This window comes from Aotus nancymaae, unplaced genomic scaffold, assembly GCF_030222135.1.
Source record: "Aotus nancymaae isolate 86718 unplaced genomic scaffold, 86718_ANA_hifiasm-v0.15.2.pri h1tg000039l, whole genome shotgun sequence".
Lineage (NCBI taxonomy): Eukaryota > Metazoa > Chordata > Mammalia > Primates > Aotidae > Aotus > Aotus nancymaae.
Genome location: NW_026988453.1, coordinates 8,806,259 through 8,818,081, shown reverse-complemented (window position 1 = coordinate 8,818,081; position 11,823 = coordinate 8,806,259). Strand labels below are relative to the sequence as shown.

Here is an 11,823-nt window from a genome sequence, read left to right as displayed (position 1 = left end):
GGAGTCTATGAAAATGACTTCATTTTATTGAAAAATAAAGCAGGAGCAGGCTGGGCACAGTAGCTTACACCTGTAATCTGAGCATTTTGGGAGGCCAAGGCAGGTGGCTCGCTAGAGGTCAGGAATTCGAGACTAGCCTGACCAACACGGTGAAACCCGGTCTCTATTAAAAATACAAAATTAGCCAGGCATGCCTGTAATCCCAGCTACTTGGGAGGCTGAGACAGGAGAACTGCTTAAACCCAGGAGGCAGAGGTTGCAGTGAGCCAAGATCGTGCCATTGTACTCCAGACTGGGTAATGAGAGTGAAACGTGAAACTCCCTCTCAAAAAAAAAAAAAAAAAAGAAAAGAAAGAAAGAAACCAGAGCAAACTCAAACAGCTGTGCCAGTTAACTGACAAGCATTGGTGTTAGGAGGTTATTGGAGTATCAGAGTCCATTGGATGGTTCCCATGTGATTTTTTTGTTTTGTTTTGGGGTCAGCCTTGCTGTCACCAGGGTGGACTGCAGTGGGGCAGTCGTGACTCCCTGCAACCTTAAACTCCTGGGCTCAAATGATCCTGCCACCTTGGCCTCCCAAAGCACTGAGATTACGGGCATCAGCCACCACCATGTGTTTTGAGTGTGTCACCACCATTAACCGAAACTACCTTCTCTAGTCAAGGTCACCTTACATGTTGCCACATCTGGTGGTTGACATTTAGTGTTCATTGGGCCTTGGCAGCACTGATTACTTACTCCTCCTTCTTGAGATACACTTCATGTGCCCTCCAGGAAATCACATTTTCTCCTGAACTTCCTGTTTCTCTGGCTTCTCTCATTTGCTCTGCTGGGACTTGTTCTTTTTCTAAAACTCTAGCTGTTGAAGAATCCCAAGGCTCAATCTGACCATCTCTACATTCACTCCGTAGCTTGTGTCATTTTAGTCCCATGACTTTAAATACTTTATGTTTGTGACCACAAAATTTGTATCTTCAGCCTCGACTTCTCTTTTAAACTAGACTTCTATATCTAACAGCCTTCTTGACATCCAAGATTGCATCATAAGATGATAATGCCCAAAATAGAACTCTGAATGTCTCCTCATGGCTTTCCAGTGTTAAATGGCTTCATCATGTACCCAATCACTTAGGTCAGATTCCTTGGGGTCATCCTTGATTTTTATTTTTCTCACCCTACACCCAGTCTATCAGCAAATTCTGTCAGTTTGACCTTCAAAATATTGCTTGAATCTAATCACTTTCACCACTTCGTTGCTGTCAACATTGTCCAAGCCACCATCATTTGCTCAGTCCACTGCAGTGGTACCCAGCTGGTCTTCCCAATTCCATGCTTGCCCCACAGTCCCACAGTCTCTTTTCCATAATAGCCAGAGTGATACTTTACATATGTAAATCAGATCGTGTCACTTGCCTGCTCACAACTCTCCCAGTAATCTTACATCACTCAAAAAAAAAAAAAAACAAACTCTACACGTACCATGGCTTGTATGATCTGGCCTCTTAGCAACCACTCCCACCTCTTCCTTGCGACTCCCTCACTGCAGTTGAGCCACACCAGCCTGCCTGCTGTTCCAATACCGTAAGCGTATTCCAGCCTAAGGCTCTTGCACTTGCTGTGCCCCCTGCCTGGTAGGATGTTTCCAAGTACTTGGATGGCTTGCTCTCACATATCATTAATTTTCTACACAAATAGGACCTCCTTAGAGAGGCCTTCCAGAGCATCTTTTTATTTTTTTGAGACAGAGCCTTGCTCTGTGGTGCAGGCTGGAGTGCAGTGGTACTATTTCAGCTCACTGTAACCTCCGCCTCCTGGGTTCAAGCGATTCTCCCATCTCAGCCTCTCCAGTAGCTGGGATTACAGATTACAGGTGTGCACCACCATGCCTAGCTAAAATTTATAATTTTAGTAGAGATAGGGTTTTGCAATGTTGGCCAGGCTGGTCTTGAACTCCTGAACTCAGGTGATCCGCCTACCTTGGCCTCCCAAAGTGCTGGGATTACAGGCGACAGCCACTGTGCCTGGCCCAGAGCATCTCGTGACATCCCCCATTCCCACCCCACTTCCTTGCTGTATGTTTCTTTATGGTGTTACATTACCCCTCACCCTGTGGCATGTTACCTATAGTATTTGTTTGCTGTCTGTATGTCTTCACCTGTGGTATAATCCCTGTGAGGCAGGAACTTCTGTCTCAGTCACCACTGGATGTCTGTATCTTAGTGCCTTGAACATAGCAGGTGCTTAACAAATCCTTTTGACTGAATAAATGAAATTCACTCGAACTCTATGTCAGTGTGTCATCTTTTAGTGAATCAGATGTGCTTGATGGGTTAATTTCCATGTCCAAGTAGCAGAGGAAAATCTGGGAACAGGGTGACTCCACAGGACTCTGAAATGTCAAAATTCTTGAGAGGAAGATCACGAACAAAGTCCTATTCACTGTGTAACTGATTTAGAAGTGTAGTATAAGAATCTATCTGCCTTTCCCTTATTCTCATTTTATGGGTATAGTGACACTCAGCCTGCTATGAGAGGTTATTTATTTTTATTCTTTTTTTAAAAAAAATCAGAGTTTCCTTTGTGAGACAGTTTTCTTTCTTCTAAAATGTCAGCCATAGTATGAGAGAGACCTGTCTCTGGGGAACATCAGGCCATTTGTTTCTGAGTTTATACAAAAGGACCAATTGTTCTTCATAATGGATAACACACTTAATAAGTTTAAAATATTTTATTTTAGGAAAGGTACTCTTAGATTTGTTTTCATCTTTTTTTCTCTATTAACAAATGAGTCACAATCAACTTAGATATAGCCATTGATTCTTCTTTCTAAATCTGTATAAAAAGGATGTTTTCTTGAAAAACCACAAGAAAAATACAACTGCTTTTCCGTTGCCCGGGTCAGTCGTCACTACGGTCAGACTGCATTTAAATTAGATTGGCATCTAATACTTTTGAGTATTTACAAACATAATTAAAACTATGCTCCTAGACCAGCAGCTTTCAAAAAAAGTTGGATCTACTTAACTTGCAATCAGTATGTACCAAACGTATGAATAATTCCTAAGCTGCTTATGAGGAGGTTTTAAAAGTTACTAACGTGTATTAAGCAGTTTCTGTGTCAGGCATATTGTGAGTGCTTTATACAAATTCACTTAATTTTTTCAGAATTCCTTTGAGGTAGGGTAGGTACTTTTAGAAATCCCATCTTACATGTGAAAAAGTGAGGTTGGAAGAGCCTCAGTAACCTGCCCAGGGCCACACAGCTAGAAGCTGAGCCAGTGCTTGAGTCAGCTTTCTCTTTCCGGCCAGATCCTCAGCAGTCAGCTGTGCTACTGGTGGTCACAGCTGGCTGACTGGACCAGCAAGAACCTTTCAGTGTCAGGTGTGCGAACCACAGCACTTGGGACAGGTTACCGAGAACCATGATCACTTAATTTTTAATTTATACATGTACATTTGTATATACATAGAGAAAGTGCAGGCAAAACCATTATACAGTTACTGTAACAGCCATTTGCTACTGCCAGCAGTCTCAGGACTGATCCCTGTCTAAGCTGGCAAGTTTGTATTCTCCTTGTATCACTACAGGATTTGCTCTGGACAGGAGCTGTAACTCCTTGACAAATACTGCTTCAGTCTACTGCACAGTTTAAATTGTTCAGTAGGCCCAGCTTTTTGTGAAAGAAAAGGCCTTGTCATGGTATAAAGAGTTTTTTTCCCTCTCTAAAAGACGTAACATTTTTATTAGGTATTTTCAGAAGTTGTTAGTGCTGTTTCTATACCTTTTATATGCTAGTCAGTGTCAGTAGAGAAAAGTGGAACATCCATCTCATTCTCCTGGGCGATTTCTGGATCAGTTAGCCTTGATTACTAGCGATGGTATGCTGGTAAATGTTTAACAGTGGGCTCTCCCGGATCTGTAGCTTTTGCCAGTGTTCATAGTAATACTCCCACTTGGCTGATTTCAAGCTACCAACATGCTATCACCAAGAGCGGGGCCGGGACAAGGTGCACAGCAGCACACCACCATACGTAGTAATTCCACCACACAGGTACCATGGACATCAATTACCTCAAGAGCATCCGGATAAAATTATGAAGTGATAAGCTTTGAATATTTCTTACCTTTGTTTTAAATGTAATTTATTTATGTTTGTATGATTTGATTTTTAATAATGGCTGCATTTAATAACCAGCTGTCAAAATGAAAATTTCACAATCAGCTTTTCTAAGCTGGTATGAGCTAGCTCAGCATACCACTAAATTAGTGTACCGAAGACAGCAAGATTCAACTTTTCCTTTTGGTGTCTGAGAATATAGATAAGCTATTGATGTCTGCAGCAGGAATTTAAGGGACTTTGGATTATTAAGTGAAAAGCACAGAAATCCTTTAAGCATGCCAGGTAATAACTTGCAGCTTGTTTTGCTTAAAATGTATCTCCCTATATCAATGATATGGAGGTTTACAATTTCAACCTATTTTTACAAACTTCGATGAAGAATGATCTCAAACCCGGAGAATGGCCCATGCATGAGGCGACAAACGGAGTGAAGTGCGTGGCTGTCTCCTTCCTTCCCATCTGGGTATCTGGACAGCTCTTACCAACAGTCTGAAGCAGGGAAGAAGGTAACTTGAGAAGCCAGGTAAACGTCTAATGATTTTGACCAGGTACCAAGCCTCAATTTAATCTCCTTTACCCAACCAAGTTTTAGTGGAGAAGACTTGAACAGTGATTGAGAGAGCGCCTGCACCACCACCCAGCTTTCCGAAACAGCGTGGTTGTGCCGGTGATCGATCAAGAGGCTGAACGTCTTCTCTCGCCTCCTTCACCCAGTTTTACCTCTGGTAGCACTCAGCGTTTTCCATTCCAATTGATCTGTCTTGGGTAGGAGCTACAAAAGAAAAACAAACAGGTGGCATGTTTCAGCAGCTCTGATGAGTTGCAGCGATGATGCATTCTGAGCGCTTACCCAGGCTGTTTGTTTCTCTGCCGTTCTGTGGCTCTAGAGGGAGCAAAGTGAAAAAGTCAGATCCACTAGTTCTGGCAAACAGTGGAGGCAGTTGCTTGAGACTACTGTGTAGGGCTTGGGGAATGTGTCTGTCTCCCCTGAATAAGGAAACCATTAAGTGTTATTCATTTAATAGTCAGCAAATATTAATTGAATGTAGGTCTGAAATGAAACTCTGCACTGCGTGCCGAGCTGGACAGCAACCAGTACTGCTATCCCGGAGTGAGGCTGTAGCTAGTGCTATTCTGGGGGCCGCCTTTCCTTCTGGGCCTTTGCACTGAGCGTTTAGAGGGTGGATACCGGAAGTGAGGCTGTAGCTAGTGCCATTTTGGGGGCCGCCTTTCCTTCTGGGCCTTTGCACTGAGTGTTTAGAGGGTGGATATGCTCACCCACTGAGAGCGGATGGTGGATGCCTGTTCCTTTAGTCTTTTTGTGATTATTTTCCTTTTTATAGAGAGGACAAAGTCTCTGCCTGGGCACCCTCTCTCAAGAACTGGCTCTGCACACAGCTGATGCAGTCCCTGGGCACTCGGAAAGCAGTAGACATAAGAGCAGGTGAGGGCTCAGAGTTATAGAAGGGAGACTATTCTTAGGAGTGTCTCTGCCCTGAAGGAGCCTTTCTTTGCCACTTGGCCTGAAGGACTTCTTTTTGAAAAAAAGATCTGGACTAGAATCAAAATCCTGAACTGCAAAGAGATGGCCAATTAGGCCGTTGGGCTGAGTTCCAGCCAAGGAGTCGGGCTCTGCCTTTCAGCGCCCTGAACAGGCTGGAAAGAGATTCTTGGCTCATGGTTCCGTGGCATGGTGGGATGCAGGAAGCCAAGTTCACAATCCGTGCCCCTCTGCTAATGGAGAAACCATGAGTCAGCCAACCCAGCTCTCGCCTATCTTAAGAGTCCAGCACAGACAATTGTATGGAAAGCAGGAAGAGGGGGAAAGGAAGCTGTAGAAAAATAAACATTTCCTTGCATTTTACTTGGAACAGAGTAGTGTTTCTGGCACGTTAAGATCCATAGCATCTCCCCCGTCCTCCCCCTGCTCTGTTTTCCTCCTCTTGTGTAGAAATGGATTCTTTCCTTACCTGATGGGAGTCCAGGATGCATCCTGTGGAAAAACAGGAGCAAGATATAGAAGGTAAAAGCCAAGCAACCAAAGATCACGCCACAGACCAGGAAACTATAGCTGCCCTGAGCCTGGAATATCTGCCAAAGGGGAAAACACAGAGAGACAGACCATTAAAACTTCACGTGGAAGGTGTATTGGAAGAAGCAGCCTTCTCCATCCTTGGCTGGTTTTTCGGTCAGGTTGAGGCCCGTCACACCAAGGGATGGAATCACGGGGAGGAGGGAGGCCTTGGCCTTGTTTCAAGGTTATATGTCTGGAGAAGGCAGAAGTCCTACTCAAAGGCAGGGGCTGGACCTGGTGACCCCCTGCATTCCCTTGTAGCTCTGTGTTCTGGAACCTTCTGACAATCTCTATCATCATTGAAACTCCAGTCATACTAGGTGTTTCTACACCCATAAGCCCTAAGCAGAACTTTACAGAGGATATATTGTTTTAACCTTTTATTCTGAAAACTTAAAACGTGTCCAAGTTGTATATGGAGCCCCAATGAACCCATCACTCAGCTTTAGCAATCAGCACCATTCATCTGTGAGCTTCCACTTCTTCTCTGCACTAGGTTACACCAAAGCAAATCCCAGACATCACGTCATTTCAGTGAGGAGCGTATCGTGAGATGTAGCTCTTCTCCCTCCAGCAGGGCAACAGAGGAGGAAAGGAGAATCGAGCCACGATGAGGGAGATTTTGGAGGCTGAAAGGTCTAGATGTGAGGTCCTCTTTGTCAGTTACTAGAAGTGTGACTGACCTAGGGCAAGTTGCTAAATTCATCTGAGTTTCAGTATCCTCTGTTGTAAAAAGGGGAATAATATCTACATTATAGTATTCAATAAAAAGTAGATGTTAGCTTTTATTTTTTTTTCCTAGTGAACAGATGAAACATGGGTAGATTTGAAGAGAACTGAAAGAGTTGGCCCTCAGTCAGGGCAGGAGTCGAGCAGGAAGCTGGGCCCTGTGCAGGGCTGCCAGAGGCTGTGAGAGGTGGGGTAGGGAGTGGTGGGTTCTGAAGGGATGGAAAAAGAACTCTCACTGCAGTTCCAACCCATCTCAGGCTCTGAAAGCTAAACAGCATTCCCACGGGCCCCCTCTGGCCCCGCTCCCAGACATGGCTTGTGTTTGCTTTGGACTTTTCCATGCATCCGTTCACATCTCCAGATCCCACATGTGGAGGCTCTGCTCTCAGGGCTGGCTCAGAAACGGAAACAGGTAACACTGGCACAGGGAGCCCTGCTGGCTCTGCGGGAGACTCAGGAAAGGGACAGTTGGAGTTCAGAAGGCCGCCAGCTGCATCTTCTCACCTGTCAGAGGAGTGCTCCCCAAATGCTCCCCTCTCCCCTACAGGTCCCCACATACCGAACCAACCAGCATCTGCAGCACCATCTCACCAACTCCTGCCCCCGTCACCAGCACTGTGGTTGCACAGCCTGACAGAAAGAGAAGGTTTGGTTTGGTAAAAGCAAGTTAAAGAGACAGAAGTCAGAGTTAATTCAGGCTGCTGGCCAGGCACAGTAGCGTATGCATTTTGGGAGGTGCATCACAGCACTTTAGGAGTCGGAATTGGGAGGATCTCTTGAGGCTAGGAGAGACCTAGTCTGGGCAACATCACAAGATTTGGTCTCTACAAAAAGTAAAATTTTTAAAAATTAGCTGGGCATGGTGGTGTGCATCTGTAGTCCCAGCTACTTGGGAGGCTAAGATGGGAGGATCCCTTGAGCCCAGGAGTTGGAGGCTGCAGTGAGCCATGATCGCACCAATGCACTCCAGTCTGGGTGAGAGTGAGACCCTGTCAAAAAAAAAAAAAAATCCAGGTTGCTTCTGGGAAACCTCTGGAAGATGCAGAAAGGACTACTTTGGATTTCTCAGACATGAGCCTGTAACTTTGCTTTGGGAATGCCTAGGTCTGTCATTTTGTCCCTTCCTTGTTCTGAAACCTTCAATTGCTCATCACTATCTCAGGTTAAATCCCAAATTGCTTAGCCCTGGCATTCAGAGCTCTTCCCAACCTGACCACTACCTATCTGTCTAGAAAGATTTCCTGATATCCTGAGGCCAGTCCTCTGGTACAGGCAGACTGGTGTCTTCGCTGTCCTGGCATTGCACTGACCACACGCCCTGGTGAATGTGGCAGCTTGGTGCAGATTTTCAGAGCCCAAGCTGCAGAGTCAGACCTGGGTTCCAAGCCTAGCTTGTCACCTCCTAGCCATGTGACCTTAGACAAGATCTCTAACTTCTCTAGGCCTTGGTTTCCTTCTCTGTAAAATGAGCATCACACCTCCTTCACAGAGTTACTGTGTGGGTAACTCTGATGTAAGCCATGCCAAGAGCCTGGCATAGGACTGGCACACAGTCAACTAAAAACCAGCCCAACTTTCTGCACAAGCCCTTCAGCACTGCCTTCAGGATGAAGCCTAAGGGCTTCCATGCGGTTTGCAGGGTCCTTTAGACTCTGCCCCTGCTGACGGCTCAGGCTTCTCTCCCCCCGCCCCCCCATACTCTTACCTCCAGGCTCCAACACACACCTTCACTCCCCACTGAACATTCCACCTCCTCATCTTTTCTGGTAAATTACCATCTTTTTTTTTGTTTTGTTTGAGACAGAGCCTTGCTCTGTCACCCTGGCTGGAGCACAGTGGCTTAGCCTCCCAAAAAGCTGGGATTATAGGCATGCACCACCACGCCTGGCTAATTTTTGTATTTTTAGTAGAGATGAAGTTCTGCCATGTTGACTAGGCTGGTTCCCATTTATCTTTTAGGTCCTAGTTTAGACTTCTGTCAGTAATCTTCCTCCCTGGTCCCCATGCCTGGATGGGTTGCTCCTCCTTTGTGCTGTGACATCACCCTGCACCTGCTCTCACCACACTGTCTGTTGACCAGCCAACCCTCCCCACTAGGCTGGAAGCCCAGGAGAGGATGGCCGTGCCTTGTCATATAGATCACTGGCATAAACCAGTGTTAAGTAGCACAGCAGCTAACCCATAGACACTGTTATTTTTTAATAAAACGGTTGTCATCATTGTCTACTCTGGACTTCACATTCCTTCTAGCTCTTTCAGTCTCACTTACGTTCAGACTTGTCTCTGTGCCTTTGCTCTCATTCTGCCCTACCCTGCCCAGGAATGCCTTTCCATTTTCCTCTCTGCTTTTTTAGATTCCGGGCCAGCTCACAACCAATCCCCTCTATCAAGCTACTTTTATTTAAATCAACACTGACCACTCACTCCCTCCTTCTCTGAATTCTAGTGGCATCCAACTGTCTGTTCCACTCATGTGTTTAAAAAACTTTGAGGACCACTGGGTTCTGTGCTAGCCACTGAGGATGGTCAGGTGATACCGAGTCAACAAGACACAGAGTGCCTGTGAGCCAGCTGTGATGCTAAGTCAAGAGCGTTACATTTTTTCTGATGCACAAAAGAATCCTAAAAGGCAGGCATTTGCATCCCCATTTTGTAGGTGAGAAAATGGAGGCTCAGAGAGAGGAAGGAAGTGAAACTGCACAAGGTCTTAAAGCCAGTAACTCTGGAGGCAGGACTGACAGGTGCGCCGTTGCCTTCACAGCCATGCTCTTACCCTGGTCCTTTGCTGGGGTCATTTATTTAGGAGAAGAAGCAGATAACATAGGTACAAAAGTCTCGAGATGGGTCGGACATGAGACGGGGGCAATGTCAAAGGCACAAAGGGGAGGCACACCTTTCCAGTGGGGATCAGAGAAGCTTCCTGGAGGGGGACACTTCCTTGAGTTGGGTCTGGAAGGAAAAGCAGGCAGATAAAGGGGTGAGATGGAGCAGGGAGCACGTTTCAGATAGAGAGTTCACCACATGCCAAAGGAGGGAAGTGCAGAACAGTTTTTGGGCCATCAGCGAATAGCATGTGATTCCTGGCTAAGATGCAGGCTTGGAGGAGAAGCAGGGAGAGAGAAGGCTGGAGAGAGACGCTCCATAGGTAGATCTGGAGGTTGTGATCAGCTCTGTTTTCTGGGATTTTTTGGGAACACTTTACACATTTGCACGTCATCCTTGAACGGGCCAGGCTAATCGTCTCTCTGTTGGTCCAATTTTAGTACATGTGCTGCCGAAGTAAGCACAGCCCTCTTTTACAGTGTGGGGGTGGCTTAGTACATGGTCCTCACCTCTGGCTGCACGTTAGAATCACCCAGCAGCTCTGGACCAATTGCATCAGACTCAGAGGTGAGGCGCAGTCACTGGGTTTTGGTACCAGAGCTCCAGGTGATTTTAACGTTCAGCCAGCTGGGTTAGATGGAGGCAAGACTGAAGACAAGGAGACAAGCCAAGACCCATCAAAGAAGGGATGGAGGTGATTAGAACTTGGAAAAAGCTAGGTACCGTTAACTAGTCCAAGCAGGTCAATGAAGATAAAGACCTTAAATTAGGCGGGGACAGTAAGAAATGAAGAGGATGGATTTGAGTGATCATTTGCAGGTAGAATCAGTCAATATCACTTTTTTTCTTTTCTTTTCTTTCTTTTTTTTTTTTTTTTGAGACAGAGTCTTGCTCTGTCATCCAGGCTGGAGTGCAATCTCGGCTCACTGCAACCTCTGCCTCAAGCGATTCTCCTGCCTCAGCCTCCCAAATAGCTCGGATTACAGCACCTGCTACCATGTCAAGCTAATTGTTGTATTTTTAGTAGAGACAGGGTTTCACCATGTTGGCCAGGCTGGTCTCAAATTCCTGACTTCAAGTCATCCACCCGCCCCAGCGTTCCAAAGTGCTGGGATTACAGGCGTGAGGCACTGCACCGGGCCTCACTTACCGTTACTAAACTCTTAACATTTGTTGAGCACTTAAAACTCTGAGTTATACTGTGTGACATGTGATAGCTACCACTTCATTTACTCCCTTGAAGCTTGGAGACTGATGGGTGAGGGAGGAGCCTGAGGGCTCCTGGGCCCTCACCTGTGGGAGCTGGGTGCATGGCTGTCCTGTCGCTAGAACGAGCTGCAGGGAGAAGCTGTGTGTCCTTGGGCATGCCTGTGGGACCTCGCATGATGTCCTGAGTAGCAGAAAGATGGGAGAGTGATGGGTTGGCTGGATGATGACTGGCTGATATATTTTCTGCCCTCAGTTTTCACCATGGCTGGGATCTCTTCAGAGTCACGATTCAGTGGAATTTATACCAGGTGTGCCCTGATTTGGGGGTGTTTCTCAGATGATGTGTAGCACCCCCACTCAGAAGAGCCAGAAGCCAAAGAAACTCAGATACACTTGATTCGTTCATTCATTCTCTCACGGGAATTGTCTTCTAAATTACAGACATTAAACAGCGCAGAGAATGGTCTCAAGCCGGAAAGGATCTGGGAGGAAATGAACTGCTAAGGGGGTTATTTTCAGCTACTTTCACTTACTGCTTTAAACTATGCTTTTATTGTTTGAGGTTTTTGCAGTAAGCACATACGACTTACATAATAAAAAAAATTTCCATTTTGAAAAAACAAAAAGTGTGCAGGCTTATTGTAGAAAAGATTTTATTCCTAACGACTGATGGTGATGTTATGTGCCAAAATTATCTGGGGCTTCTCTTTCGATTTCAAGGATCCAGGCTGCGGATAACAGCTGGGTGCAGCTCTAACTGCCCTGACTCTCCCCATACACCAACTTACCCCATTCCTCTCTAAAGAAGTCGCACATCTTAATGCTGGTTTTCCAGCCTCCAGTGCGTCTCTGGTGATGTTCAAAACA

The 11,823-nt window shown here is 45.9% G+C and overlaps 1 protein-coding gene and 1 non-coding gene across 4 annotated transcripts in view; both read right to left on the bottom strand.

The window, feature by feature from the left end:
- Positions 1-4,679: 4,679 nt before the first annotated feature.
- Positions 4,680-11,823, bottom strand: part of MFSD4A (major facilitator superfamily domain containing 4A) — a 32,324-nt gene continuing 25,180 nt past the window's right edge. Inside the window, exons 8-10 of one of the 3 annotated variants that reach the window (XM_021677171.2) lie at positions 7,484-7,554; positions 6,092-6,212; positions 4,680-4,893 (exon numbers count right to left, since the gene is read on the bottom strand). In XM_021677171.2, coding sequence (XP_021532846.2) covers positions 4,838-4,893; positions 6,092-6,212; positions 7,484-7,554 — 248 coding nt within the window. In that variant the 3' untranslated portion in view covers positions 4,680-4,837. Of the gene's footprint in view, positions 4,894-6,091; positions 6,213-7,483; positions 7,555-10,975; positions 11,138-11,823 lie in introns of those variants that run through there. The other 2 variants (XM_021677173.2, XM_021677172.2) reach the window with 2 other exon arrangements.
- LOC135268250 (U6 spliceosomal RNA) lies at positions 10,107-10,211 on the bottom strand. Its single transcript, XR_010336523.1, has one exon. It is a non-coding gene; the product is annotated as a U6 spliceosomal RNA (small nuclear RNA).